General features: G+C 47.9%; 1 protein-coding gene across 1 annotated transcript in view; it reads left to right on the top strand.

Moving 5' to 3' along the window:
• Window positions 1-10,972: 10,972 nt before the first annotated feature.
• LOC119978090 (katanin-interacting protein) overlaps window positions 10,973-15,046 on the top strand; it is a 307,079-nt gene continuing 303,005 nt past the window's right edge. The window contains exon 1 of the mRNA XM_038819487.1: window positions 10,973-11,024. Within this exon, the coding sequence (XP_038675415.1) occupies window positions 10,988-11,024 (37 nt within the window). The 5' untranslated portion in view covers window positions 10,973-10,987. The remainder of the gene's footprint in view (window positions 11,025-15,046) is intronic.

Genomic DNA, 15,046 nt, shown 5'->3' with positions numbered 1-15,046 from the left:
CATGGGAGTCGATTATGTGTGGCGAATGAGGAATATTTTGATACAGTTCAGAATGTACAATTTCAATAAGAATGCTTCATTATCATTTGAATTCCAGGTTTCATGTCTCCAATGCCTTTGAATAGTTGTAAACTGCATCCAATTGATGTGTCACAGACAGAATATATGTTTTGCTTTTAATTGTCCGTAATTAATATGTTTGTCTGTAAAAATGCATTTGTTCTTCCCCTCAGAGTGATTGTCCCAGCAGCAAGCCTTTTATGCGATTTTGATTAAAGGAAGTTATTTGTTCTCACTTAGTTGCCCCGGATGTTTAATAAACCCTGACTTTTCACTTCCTCATTCCATGCACACTATCATACATGCAAAGATGCAAAGACACAGCTGACACAATTACAATTTATGATTGGTTCATCTTTTTTCATGCCAGGCCTGTACTTTCTTAGATGAAGTTTCTGCTTTCGCTGGAGTGATAGTCTTGTAAAACAGAGGATTTTCAGTAACCTGTGAGGCCTTCTGCAGTTGAATTTCCAGGAGGTTGGTTCTCTGGTGAACTTGAAATGTTTCATAGAATCATAGAATTTACAGTGTAGAAGGAGGACATTCGGCCCATCGAGTCTGCACCGGCCCTTGGAAAGAGCATCCTACTGAAACCCACACCTCCACCCTATCCCTGTAACCCAGTTACCCCGCCAAATCTTTTCTTTTTAACAAATGTTTTTTATTGGATTTTTGAACAGAGTATATGTTGCCGTTATGTACACAGGATATGGTATATCTATATATATGTAAGTACAGTAAGAAGTCTTACAACACCAGGTTGAAGTCCAACATGTTTGTTTCAAACACTAGCTTTTGGAGCACTGCTCCTTCCTCAGGTGAGGAATTGAGGAATTGCTGCTGACCGCCAGCCGAACAGGATTCTACATCGGGCGATCAGGGAGGCAAAGGCAAGGGCTTCTGCCCTCCTCCCCAGGAATAGATCTGGCTGGTCTGAAATCTTGAAGACCGCCACTTTCGGGCATGGCTCCACCCTCACCCCCACCACTTTGGACATAGCTTCGAAGGAGGCTGTGCAGTAATCCACAAGTCTGGGGCAAGACCAGAACATGTGGGCATGGTTGGCCGGCCCTACTTGGCACCGTTCACATCTATCGTCCACCTCCGGGAAGAACCTACTCATACGGTTTCTTGTTAAGTGGGCTCTATGTACCACTTTTAGTTGCGTCAGGCTGAGCCTTGCGAAGGTGGAGGTGGAGTTGACCCTATAGAACATAGAACATAGAACATAGAACAGTACAGCACAGAACAGGCCCTTCGGCCCTCAATGTTGTGCCGAGCCATGATCACCCTACTCAAACCCACATATACACCCTATACCCGTAACCCAACAACCCCCCTTAACCTTACTTTTATTAGGACACTACGGGCAATTTAGCATGGCCAATCCACCTAACCCGCACATCTTTGGACTGTGGGAGGAAACCGGAGCACCCGGAGGAAACCCACGCACACAGGGGGAGGACGTGCAGACTCCACACAGACAGTGACCCAGCCGGGAATCGAACCTGGGACCCTGGAGCTGTGAAGCATTTATGCTAACCACCATGCTACCCTGCTGCCTTCGCTCCAGAGTCCCCACCCTATCTCGATCCCCAGGTCATCCTCCCATTTCCTTCTTGTTGCATTCAGTACGGTGTTGGCCCCATCTACCAGTCAGTCGTAGATGTCGCTAGTTTCCTCTCTCTAATATGCTTGCGTCCAGTAACTCATCCAGTAATGTCTGTCGTGGCTGTTGTGGGTAAGTCCTTGTCTCCTTTCGTAGGAAGTTTCTGAGCTGCAGGTACCTTAGCTCATTCCCCCTGGCTAGCTGGAATTTCTCCGTCAGTTCGTCCAGTGTCATGACCCTGCCGTCCGTGTATAGGTCCCTGACTGTCAGTGTCCCTCCGTCCTGCCCCCACCTTTTGAAGGTGGCATCAGTCAGTGCTGGTGTGAACCTATGGTTGTTACAGATGGGAGCTTTGTCCGACATTTTGTCCGATGGGCTGGTTTAGCACAGTGGGCTAAACAGCTGGCTTGTAATGCAGATCAAGGCCAGCAGCGCAGATTCAATTCCCGTACCAGCCTCCCCGAACAGATGCCGGAATGTGGCGACTAGGGGCTTTTCACAGTAACTTCATTGAAGCCGACTTGTGACAATAAGCGATTATTATTATATTGTTATTATTTTGGTCAGGCCAAATTGCTGCCGTAGCTGGTTCCAGGACTGGAGGGTGGCTATCACCACTGGGCTGCTGGAGTGTTTTTTGGGTGGGGATGGGAGTGCCGCCGTGACGAGGGCTCGGAGGGAGGTCCCCTTCCAGGAGGCCTCTTCCGCACGCACCCACTCGGCTTCCGGCTCCTTGATCCATCCCCTTACTCGCTCGGTCGTCGCCGCCCAGTGGTAGAATTGTAGGTTCGGGAGGGCTAGCCCTCCCCTTGATTTTGTTTTTTGTAAGACCTTCTTTGTGATCTTAGCATTCTCTCCCCTCCTCCCCCCGCCCACCCCCCTCCCACATACGAACGCCATGATTAGTTTGTCTACTGCTTTGAAAAAGGCCTTGGGGATGTAGATCGGGGTGGCTCTAAATAGGAAGAGGTACCTGGGCAGCACGTTCATTTTGATCGTGCCTGTGCCGTGGGGGCACACTTTCCCTCTGCGCCGGCCACTATAGGGCTCCGCCATGGCCGGCGCGGAGAAGAAACCCCCTGTGCATGCGCCAGAACACGCCGGCGGTTCTGCGCATGCGCGGGACCACGGCGGCCCTTCGACACCGGTTGGCGCGGCACCAACCCCTCCCCCACCGGCCTCACCTCTGGAGGATTCCGCAACTTCCGGGTGTCCTGATGCCGGAGTGGTTTGCGCCGTTCTTGGCGCCGCATCAGGCCATCGCGCCAAATGCGGGAGAATCCCACCCAAGACATTCACAACCTTCTTCAGTCAGAAGTGTTGAGTGGATGATTCATCTCAGCCTCCTCCGCAAGTCCCCAGCAGCACAGATGTCAATCTTCAGCCAATTCAATTCGCCCCACATGATATCAAGAAATGGCTGAAAGCACTGGCTACTTCATAGACTATGGGCCTTGAGATGGTACTGAAGACTTTTGCTCTAGAACTTGCCATGCCCCTAGCCAAGCTGTCCCAACACTGGCAATGGAAAATTGCCCAGATATGTCCTGTACACAAGAAATCCAACCCAGCCAATTACCGCCTCATCAGCCTACTTCGATCATTAGTTAAATGATGGAAAGGGTCATCAACAATGCTATCAAGTGGTATTTATTCAGCAATAATCTGTTCACGGACATCAAGGCAGCATTTGACCGAGTGTGGCATCAAGGAGCCCCAGCAAAACTGGAGTCAATAGGAATCAGGGGGGGAAACTCTTGGCCGATTGGAGTCATACCTGGCACAAAGGAAGATGGTTGTGGTAATTGGAGATCAATCCTCTCAGCTCCAAGACATCACTGCAGGAGTTCATAGAATCCCATAGAATCATAGAATCCCGACTGTGCAGAAGGAGGCCATTTGGCCCATCGAGCCTGCACCAACCCATTGAAAGAGTGCTCCACCGAAACTCACTCCGCCGCCGTATCTCAATAACCCCTAACCTACAGATCTATTTGGCACACTAAGGGTCAATTTATCGTGGCCAATCCACCTAACCTGCACAACTCTGGACTGCGGGAGGAAACCGGAGCACCCGGAGGAAACCCACGCAGACACGGAGAGAACATGCAGACTCCGCACAGACAGTGACGCCAAGTGGGAATCGAACATGGGTCCCTGGCGCTGTGAAGCAACAGTGCTTACCAATGTGCTATGAATAATCATGATGTGGAGATGCCGGCGTTGGACTGGCATGAGCACAGTAAGAAGTCTTACAACACCAGGTTAAAGTCCAACAGGTTTGTTTCAAATACTAGCTTTCGGAGCACTGCTCCTTCGAAGGAGCAGAGCTCCAAAAGCTAGTGATTTGAAACAAGCCTGTTGGACTTTAACCTGGTGTTGTAAGACTTCTTACTATGAATAATCGACAAAGTACATTGACAAATGGTACATCAACGAATAATAATTTGTTACAGTGCGGACAAAGGCCAAACAAAACAATACATGAGTAAGAGCAGCATAAGGCGTCGTGAATAGTGTTCTTACAGGGAACAGATCAGTCCGAGGGGAAGTCATTGAGGAGTCTTGTAGCTGTGGGGAAGAAGCTGTTCCTATGTCTGGATGTGCGAGTCTTCAGACTTCTGTACCTTCTGCCTGATGGAAGGGTCTGGAAAAAGGCAATGCCTGGGTGGGAGGGGTCTCTGACAATGCTGTCTGCCTTCCTGAGGCAGTGGGAGGTGTTGACAGAATCAATGTGGGGGTGGCAAGCTTGTGTGAAGTGTTGGGCTGCAGTTTCTTGCAATCTTGGACCAAGCAGTTGCATATTATGCAGCCAGATAGGATGCTCTCTATGGCACATCTGTGGACCATGTGAGAGTCGATGCAGACATGCCGAATTTCTTTAATTTCTGTCCGTAGGAAGTAGTGGGGAAGGCTGTGTCAGCATTCTGAACGGGATCAAAGATTAAATCAATCAATGGGTATAGAAGGAGGGTGCCGGCTCCAATGGACATGCTACATTTCACAGACAAGGGCCAGGGCATCTGCCTAAAGGAGGCGAGTGCTAGGTGTGGCATCCTTATGCTCAAAGCTGGGAAGTGGATGTCGCTACACGTAACAAAGAAGGCATGGGCAGAGGTGGCCACCCATATCGGTGAGCACAACGTGATGTGCAGATCCTGGATACAGTGCCACAAACAGTTCAACCAGCTTCCATCAGAGCATCTGCTGCTTGGCCTTCGGCTCAATGACTCTGAACAGAAACTCTATGAACCACAAATACTTACTGCAGACATGTTTTCCCTGGATCACATTGGCATCCAGGAGCTTTCGCAGGCTGGAGCCATGACACACCACCTGCCCTGCCTTCCTTGATAAGTTTTAATTAACTGCTTATTTATATTATTCAATTAATGATTTTCCTTTTTTATATATTTTATTAAGCTTACCAGCAGTTCCTGTCCTAGCTTAAACCCCAATAATAGAATGGACCTTAACCGCTCACCAGATACTCACCAAACCTGTAGTCGACTAAGACCCAATGGCCGCGAATCACCGCCCCTGCGCTGGGTCGGAGAATCCCTGGGGGGGGGGGGGGGGGGGGGGGAGGCGTGAATCCTGCCCCGCCTCCCCAACGCCGGCTGCCCTATTGCCCGGCGCCGTTTTCGGGGGCCGACGGGATTCACGCCACACCGGTCGGGGTCCATTGACAACGGGCCCCTGGCGATTCTCTGGGCCCCGATGGGCCGGGTGGCGTAAAGGTTTAGCTAATCCCGCCAGCGGGACCTGGCAGGTAAGGTCCTGGGGAGGGGCGGGGGCGGAGGCGCAGGGGGATCCAACCCTGATGGGGCGCCCACGGTCGCCTGGTAAGCTTCAGCTGGTTCCGTGGGGGGGGGGGGTCTTCTTTCCTCTGCGCTGGGCCCTTGTAGGGCTCCGCCATATTGCCCGGGGGTCGGTGCGGAGAAGGGAACCCCCGCACATGCGCGGAAATACGCCAGCCGATCTGCGCACATGCGGAAATACGCTGGCAGATCCGCGGATGCGTGAGATCATGCCGGGCGTTCTGCGCATGCCGAACTCGCTCCAGCCCTTTGGCACCGGCTGGAGTGGCGGCAACCACTCCGGCATCAACCTCGCCCCGAGAAATTGGAGAATTCCCCACTTTCGGGGGCTGTTGACGCCGGAGTGGTTGCCGCCAGTCTTCCAGCCGGCATCGGGACACAGCCCCATTTTCAGAGAATGCCGCCCAATGTCTCCAGGGTGGAAAAGTTAGAAAGAGCAAAAGGAAAGGGAAAGGATCACGTCTTCCAACACCCCCCTGCTGTGTTATGTACTCTGGGATAACACAGGCTGCAACTAGATGCAGCTTTGACCAAAATATACATAAGTTCATTGTGATTTATTGAACCATTAGCACAGTTCTCTATGCGTTCGACTCTCCTGCTAATCTTGCTACAGTAACTCAGTCTAACTAACCAGTTTGCTCTCTAAGTGTCGTCTGTGGAAAGAGACAGAGCATGTGTGCTCTAACATTATATATGGGTTGTGTAATGCCCCCTTGTGGTAGTGTCACCTCTGGGTGTCTTACCTGCCCATTGGTCGTGTCCTATTATATGTGTTCATTAGCTTTATGTCTGCATGTCATGACATCTCTGGTGCTCCCTCTAGTGTTTACTTTTTTAAAATAAATTTAGAATATCCAATTTATTTTTTCCAATTAAGGGGCAATTTAACGTGGCCCATCCACCTAACCTGCACATCTTTGGGTTGTGGGGGTGAAACCCACGCAGACACGGGGAGAATGTACAAACTCCTCACAGACAGTGACCCAGGGCCGGGATTCGAACCCGGGTCCTCAGCGCCGTAGGCAGCAATGCTAACCACTGTGCCACCATGTCGCCCCTCTAGTCTTTACTTAGTGGTAGTGTATTTACATTAATCCCTTGTGTATTTGTGACCGGGGCTGGTTTAGCACACTGGGCTAAATCGCTGGCTTTTAAAGCAGACCAAGCAGGCCAGCAGCACGGTTCGATTCCCGTACCAGCCTCCCCGAACAGGCGCCGGAATGTGGCGACTAGGGGCTTTTCACAGTAACTTCATTTGAAGCCTACTCGTGACAATAAGCGATTTTCATTTCATTTCATTTCATTTACAGTGATGCATATCACCACATCCTCCCCTTTTTTCGTGTTACATATTTTGTGTACTTTGTTAAAGAAAATTGAACTAAAATAGGTTGTGATGGCATATACAAGTTATGATGACTGTGATGATTATATAATACCAAATAATATTTATGAGTCCACGTTCATGAAATTATATGGTCGAGTGGCTTTCTTGTTTTGTTATCGAAGTCGATGTTGATGTTGTCATTTCCTTGTGAACGCCATCAGTGTCCCTGTGCTTAAGGAACCAAGAAGTCATCAGGAGGGGTTCAAGTGGTCAAATCACTTCATTGTCTGAAGTGGACTCTTTTTTTATGCTTGTGGTAGCAATTTTTGATGACATCTTTCCTGAAAGCTGGTTTGCCTGTCCGTAGTTTAGCAAACGTGAATTGGTAAGATGCGTTGACATGCCATGGTATGTTTGCACTCTCACCATTATTCTGAGCTGAGCAGTAACATTGTCCTTCATGGGCAGAGTTGTACCAAGTCGTACCATTTGTTGTTCTATTGTTGTCATCGTTGTTATTGATGTGCTTGTTGTTGTGTTTGTTGCCTTTGGTATGCTTCTTGTTGGTGTCTGTTGTTTTTGTTGGTTTTGTTGTCGTGTTTGTTGCGCTCAATGACCACACCGAGTGGAGAATTTGAGTCCTTCACAAAGTTACTTGTGTCAGTGTCCTTTGTGGCATCTGCTGTTTCATTGAGCGTGCCGTCTCTGATTCCTCAGCGCTCCCCGTCTGGGGTCATGTCCGGTTCACTGGAATCACCTTTGGCTTGTTGATGCTCCCCGTCTGGAACCCTTTCTGGTTCACCTGAATCACCTTTGATTTCTTGATGTTCGCCGTCTGGAGCCACTCCAGGTTTTTGTGGAGAGGCTTGAGTGGATGAGGTTTGAATTAACGTGGTGTAACTGGAGTCACTAGTAGCCTCACTTTGATTGTCGAGTGCCTCTGTACATACTAGCTGAGATCTGTCAGTCTCGCTGAGATGTTGTACATCTTGTATGGGAATTGTGAAGCCTTGGTCACTTGTCACACATACAGTGGGTAGACCTTCAGTATCTTCTTGTCGGTTAGATGAGCTGGGCAGACTGTCAGAGTCTTCTTCTGGTGGCTCAAATAATATGGGTAGACTGTCATAGTCTTTTTGTTGTTCACATGAGTGTGGTAGACTGTCATAGTCGTATTGTTGTGCACTTGAGCGTGGCAGACTTGCATCGTCTGCTGCTGGTTGCTCAGATAAGGTTGCTAGACCTTCATGGTCTTGTTCATGCAAGGACTGCGCTCTGGAGTCTTGCATTGCTTCCATCGTGGAGTCTGTCAATGAGCTCGCTGTGGAGGCTTGTATCGCTCTCTCTGTGGAGTCTGGCATAATTCCCTGTGTGGAGTCATGCAGTGGTCTCGCTGTGGAGTTGATCTGTGTGCTCTCAATGGAGTCGTGCAGTGGTCTCGCTGTGGAGTCTTTCTGAGTTCTCTGTGTGGCGACATGCAGTGGGCTCGCTCTGGAGTCTGTCATCGCTTTCTGTGTGGAGTCAGGGACTCTTTGTGGTGCGTGGACCACTCTCTGTGTGGAGTCGGGCACTCTTCGTGCTACGTGGACCACTCTCATGGCGTCAGGCCGCTCTCTGTGGGCTTGTACCGCTCTCTGTCTCTTGGCGTCAGGCCGCAGCATAATCCTGTACTCGTGGGTCGGGATGTCTCTATGCTGGGCAGAGGATCCTCAAATCCGAAGAACTCGTCCATGACTGTGTCGGATGCTTCAATGTACAACACATCTCGTTGCGGTTTGGATTTGGTACTGAGGTCACCATGTCCAATGATGATATCATCGTCTGAATCATAGTCTTCAAGGACTAAGTCATCTCTTAGGGCGGTGCTAACTGCTTGTTGCAGGGTTCTGCAGAGGTTACTTTCAGCTACTGGTCGAAGTTCAGGCATTGTGCTGTCATTCCAGGGGAAAGAATTGTGTTTTCTGGTGTTAAAAATTTTTTTGCACTACTTTTGGACATTTCCCCTTTAAGTGGGCATGGTCCAGGGCCTCTGGCATATTGACACTTGTGATGTAGAGCTTAGGAATGGATTGCACATGTGCAGATCGCTTTTCCTTCACTGTGCGCTCTTTTCGTAACTGCGCATGCGCAGCTTCTTGCACATGCGCAAAACACTGTTTCGCCGGTTCGCGTCTTCTCGGGAACTGAGGCTCCTTGCGCAAGATGGCTGCCAAACAAAATTGCCGTTTGCTTCTGTTGCAAGCCTACCTTTGCCTCGTGGTGAGTATAGGTGCCAGTTTTACCGATTTCTGTTGTGTTCCCCTCGCAGTAATTTTCAAACTTGTCCAGGACTGTCTGGAAGTCTCTCTTGTCCTGCCCTTTGGTGTACTTTGAGGTGTTGAAGATTTCTGTTCCACTTTCACCCACAATGGTGAGTAGAAGATCGAGCTTCTCAGCATCGGCCACGCCATCCATGTAAATCTCAAATCTCTGCTTGAATGCACGCCAGTTGGCACTGAGATTGCCGTGGAACCTGAGCTGCTGAGGAGCCGGAATCTCGATCATCTTGCCTGGGTGCTGTTGCTGGTAGTCACAGATCTTGTTGAGTTGAACTATATAGATTCAACAGGCACTACTGGTACCATGTTGTGTTATGTACTCTGGGATAACACAGGCTGCAACTCGCTGCAGCTTTGGCCAAAAGATACTCCAGACTTTGAAGTAAGTTCAATGTGATTTATTGAGCCATTAGCACAGTTGTCTATGAATTTGACTCTCCTGCTAATCTTGCTATAGTAACTCAGTCGAGCTAACTAGTCTGATACTTCTGACCTGCCCCTGTCCTACTCTCTAACTGTCACCTGTAGAAAGAGACAGAGCATGTGAGCCCTGTCCTTATATATGAGTTGTGTAATGAACCCTTGTGGTCGTGTCACCTCTGGGTCTCTTGAATGCCCATTGGTCGTGTCCTATTCTAAGTGGTCATTAGCTGTATGTCTGCATGTCATGACGTCTCTGGTGTTCCCTCTAGTGTTTGCTTAGTCATAGTGTATTTGCATTAACTCCTTGTGCATATACAGTGATGCATATCACCACACCCCCCTCCCACGCAACACCCCACCCCCCCCCCCCCCCCCCCCCCCCCCCACCACCTCCTCACCAAATTCCCAGGTATACTCAGTTCCAATTGCATTCATTTGCAACTATTGTGAAACTGTCAATTACACTGACTTTCGTACTTGCTACAGTTTGGCACCCTGGCTGTTGGTTGCTCCCCCATGACCTACCCAAATGGCATGTCAGCCTTGACAAGCAATGTAGGCAGGAGATTTGTGGAGGCCATTGCAGCCACGTCAATCCTGAAGTCACATTTCCGGGCAGCACGGTGGCACAGTGGGTTAGCCCTGCTGCCTCAAGGCACCGAGGTCTCAGGTTCGATCCCGGCTCTGTGTCACTGTCCAGGTGGAGTTTGCACATTCTACCCATGTTTGCGTGCTGGTTAGGTAGATTGGCCACATGAAATTGCCCCTTAATTGGAAAAAATGAATTGGGTACTCTAAATTTATTTTAAAAAGTCACATTTCCAAGAGGTGTTACTGGATAATGATTAGATTGAGGTTTTTAAAATGTTTTAGTGTGTCCATGCGGGAGGTGGAGAGAAGGTGTTAAATTGCTGGTTTTGAAAGCAGACCAAGGCAGGCCAGCAGCACGGTTCAATTCCCATACCAGCCTCCCCGAACAGGCGCTGGAATGTGGCGGCTAGGGGCTTTTCACAGTAACTTCATTTGAAGCCTACTTGTGACAAAAATTTTAATTTCATTAAATTCTGTGATGATGATACCGGGATCATAGATATATGAGAGTTGCTAATGAATTTAGTAAGGACTTCTAGAGAAATTTATTTTCTCACAGACTGATGAGAATGTGAACATTCTGACAAATGGATCTGCTGAGCTAATTAGAATCTGTCCGTTTAAGGAGAAGTTAAATAAGTACTTGAGGGAGAAAGGAATAGAATGAAATGTTGATCGGTGAGATTAAAGCAGATTAGCAGGGGCTTGTGTAAGTGTAATAATTGGTTCGACTAGATTGGTCAAATGACATCTTCCTGTGCTGTGAAAGTTTCTGTAATTCAAGATGGTAAACAGGGAAATGTAACAAGTGCAGTCGAAGATATTCTTCGAGCGAATGGGGAGATTTTCTCACTTTTATCAGAAAATTATAGGTGAGTATGAATAATATGTTTATTGTCTCAGTATAAATATAACATTTTTCTTCTCTTGTTGACAATCACGAGAGAAGGTTATACTTGAGTCTAAATATGTTGCATCTGACCAAACTATGTTTGGTGTTGGCACTGGGAGATTTTCAATTTCTCACTTGAAAAAGAGGCAGCAGGTAATTAAATTCAGGGGACACCTCAACCTTTCTCATGAGGGTTAGTAAACAGGAAGTAAACAGGGTCAGGAGGGCAGAACAGTGGCAATTGGAATTTAACCCTGAAATGTGTGAAGTGATGTATTTCAGGAGGACAAACAAGGCAAGGGAATATACAATGAATGGTAAGATGCCGGAAAGTACAGAGGGACCTTGTGGTGCATGTCCATAGATCCCTGAAGGCAGGTAGACAAGGTGGTTAAGGAGGCATATGGGATACCTGCCTTTATTAGTCAAGACATAGAATATAAGAGCAGGAAGGTATGAAGGAGCTGTATAAAAAGCTCATTAGGCCACAGCTCGAGCACTGTGTGCAGTCCTATTCACTACTATAGGAAGGATGTGATCGCAATGGAGAGGGTGCAAATGAAATTCATCAGGATGCCTGGGCTGGAGCGTTTCAATTATGAAGAGAGGCTGGTTAGGCTGTTTTTTTTCCCCTTAGAGCAGAGAAGCCTGCGAAGGGCCTCATTGAGGTGTACAAAATTATGAGGAACATTAACAGAGTGGATAGGAAGAAACTTTCCCCCGTAGCGAAGGGGTCAATAAACAGAAGGCATAGATTTAAGGTAAGGGGCAGGAGATGTAGAGAGGATGTGAGGAAAAGCTGTTTCACCCAGTGGGTGGTGGGAATCTGGAACTCACTGCCTGAAAGAGTTGTCGAGGTGGGAACCCTCACAACATTGAAGTTGCATTTAGATGAACACTTTTAATGCCAGAGCATACAATGTTACAGAACAAGTGCTGGAAAATGGGATTTGAATAAATAGGCGTTTGATGGCCAGCACAGACACAATGGGCTGAAGGGCCTCTTTCTGCGCTGTAAAGCTCTATGACACTATAAATGGGTAAGTAACTCACCTGCCTGAAACAAGCTGCCTAAACAAATAAATCAGTTCAGGATCCCAATTGGTATTTTCAGGTAGAAATGGGCAGAATGTACACAGTGCATATTCTGCTAAACTACCCTCGTCAGTGTTATAACCCGCACAAAACCTAGGGGGTTGGAGCAATCAGTCTCCCCGTGAGTCTCACCAAATACAAGCTCCCCTGCCAAGCGGGTGGGTAGCCTCGATCATCAATGGTTAAGATCTGAATAAAGTTGGCCAGGTATGGAACCGACAGAGCATACCTGACCAGGCTGGGTTCTGATGTGTGTTGTAAATATAAATGCTTTGCAATAAACCAAGTTTTCTTTTTACTAACTCGGTTCTGACTTATTTGTGGTTTATGAAAGTCAGTAAACAAATATACCAGCAGTCTTTAAAGTCAAAGACAAAACAACCAATGAAACATTTATTTAAAAAGTAATCATTTTTAAATTCCACGCTTGTAAAAGTAAATTTTCAGTGCAGAGAGGGTGTTTGGTCATAAGCAAGACAAATCAGATCATTAAAAATTCACTCACTTAAACAAACAAATTGAGAGGGGAAGTGAAGAAGGAAATAAGACAGGCAGGGAGAGATATGAGAATAAAATGGCGGCCAGCATCATTCAAAATCCAAAAATCTTCTACCAGTGTGCCTAAGCGGAACAAGGAAATGCTAGAACACTAAATAATTATTTTGTATCGGTGTTAATTCGGGAAGCCGATGCTGGTAAATTATCAGTTGAAACAGAAATAGTAGAGGTAATGGTTCAGGTAAAAACTGAAAAGCAGTAGTGGAAAGGTTGACTATGCTAAGTCATCTGGTTAAGGTGGCTTGCATTCCAGGCTGCCCACAGAAGTGGGAGTGAAGATAATAGAAGGACTTGCCATTATCTTCCAATAATCCCAAGATAAGAGGGATTTGCCAGAGGATTGGAGAGCAGCAAATGGGACACCATCATTCAGAAATGAATGCAATGACATTCGTAGTAACCCTCAAGCAGTTAGTTTGAGGTCAGTGGTTGGTAAACTCTTATAAATAATAATCAGGTTAAAATAAAAATCAACAGGCACTCGCAGAGTTAAGCAAGGAGTGTCAGTGTTGATTTTTAAAAGGCTGATCGCGTTTGACTAATCTAACTCAAGTTTCTGATGGAGTAACAGAGAAGGTTGATGAGAATGTGGTAGATGCTGCCGATAAGGATTTTAAGGGAATGTTTGGTAAAGGACCAGATAAAAGGTTGGTCAACAAAACTGAGGCTCGTGGAAAAGGATTGTTATTGACCAATTGGATTTTTTTAAATCTTAAGGGCAGTGGTAAATGGACGTGTTTTACACTGGAGAATGGTAGACAATGGTGTTTTCCAAGGGTCAGTGCCAGGACCACTGATTTTTTAATATGGGTAAATGAAATGGATATTGGAACGCAGAGTAAGATTTAAAAATTTGCACATAGCACCAAATTTGAAGGCGTGGATAATAATGAGGATGACACCAGTCGACTGCATGGAAACATTGATTGGCTGGCAGAATGAGCAGAAGTGGCAGAAGGATTATAAAACAAGGAAGTGCGATTTTTCTTATTCAAGCCTTCCCAAGGTCAATTAGCTATGGGCAATAAATGCTGGCTTAGCCCGCGATGGCCGCATCTCTTCAATAAACAAAAAGAACAACGTCTTCTTCAACTCCACTCATTTCCTCCGAATAAAGGTTATTGTTATGGGTACCCTTGCATAGCTCCGAACTATGCCTGTCTTTTTATGGGATTTATAGAATATACCTTACTTTAGTCTATTCAGGACCCCTTTCCTCTGGCGGGATTCTCCCCTACCCGGCGGGGCGAGGGGTCCTGGCGTACCGGAGTGGCACCAACCACTCCGGCGTCGGGGCTAGGCCCGCGCCGGAGAAGTTGGCGCCCTGCCGACCAGTGTGAGTGGCCTTTGGCTCCCCGCCGGCCGCTGCGAACGGCCGCTGCGAAAGGCCTTTCCGCCCCGCCAGCCGGCGCGAATGGCTGGCCGAAAGGCCTTCGCCGGCCGGCGTGTGTCCGCGCATGCGCCGGAGCGTCAGCTGCCGCTGACGTCATCCCGGCGCATGCACGGTAGGGGGGTCTCTTCCGCCTCCGCCATGGTGGAGGCCGTGGTGGCGGCAGAAGAAAAAGAGTGCCCCACACCACTGGCCCGCCCGCCGATTAGTGGGGGCATCCCCCGGGGTCCAATCGCCCGCGCCCCCCCAGGCCCCGGGGCCCGCTCGCGCCGCATGCTCATAAGAACATAAGAACATAAGAACTAGGAGCAGGAGTAGGCCATCTGGCCCCTCGAGCCTGCTCCGCCATTCAATGAGATCATGGCTGATCTTTTGTGGACTCAGCTCCACTTTCCGGCCTGAACACCCTTAATCCCTTTATTCTTCAAAAAACTATCTATCTTTACCTTAAAAATATTTAATGAAGGAGCCTCAACTGCTTCACTGGGCAAGGAATTCCATAGATTCACAAACCTTTGGGTGAAGAAGTTCCTCCTAAACTCAGTCCTAAATCTACTTCCCCTTATTTTGAGGCTATGTCCCCTAGTCCTGCTTTCACCCACCAGTGGAAACAACCTGCCCGCATCTATCCTATCTATTCCCTTCATAATTTTAAATGTTTCTATAAGATCCCCCCTCATCCTTCTAAATTCCAACGAGTACAGTCCCAGTCTACTCAACCTCTCCTCATAATCCAACCCCTTCAGCTCTGGGATTAACCTAGTGAATCTCCTCTGCACACCCTCCAGTGCCAGTATGTCCTTTCTCAAGTAAGGAGACCAAAACTGAACACAATACTCCAGGAGTGGCCTCACTAACACCTTATACAATTGCAACATAACCTCCCTAGTCTTAAACTCCATCCCTCAAGCAATGAAGGAAAAAATTCCATTTGTCTTCTTAATCACCTGTTGCACCTG

This window comes from Scyliorhinus canicula, chromosome 15 (genome assembly GCF_902713615.1).
Source record: "Scyliorhinus canicula chromosome 15, sScyCan1.1, whole genome shotgun sequence".
Classification (NCBI taxonomy): Eukaryota; Metazoa; Chordata; class Chondrichthyes; order Carcharhiniformes; family Scyliorhinidae; genus Scyliorhinus; species Scyliorhinus canicula.
The sequence above is the reverse complement of the archived record's forward strand: the minus strand, read 5'-3'. Positions and strand labels throughout refer to the sequence as shown.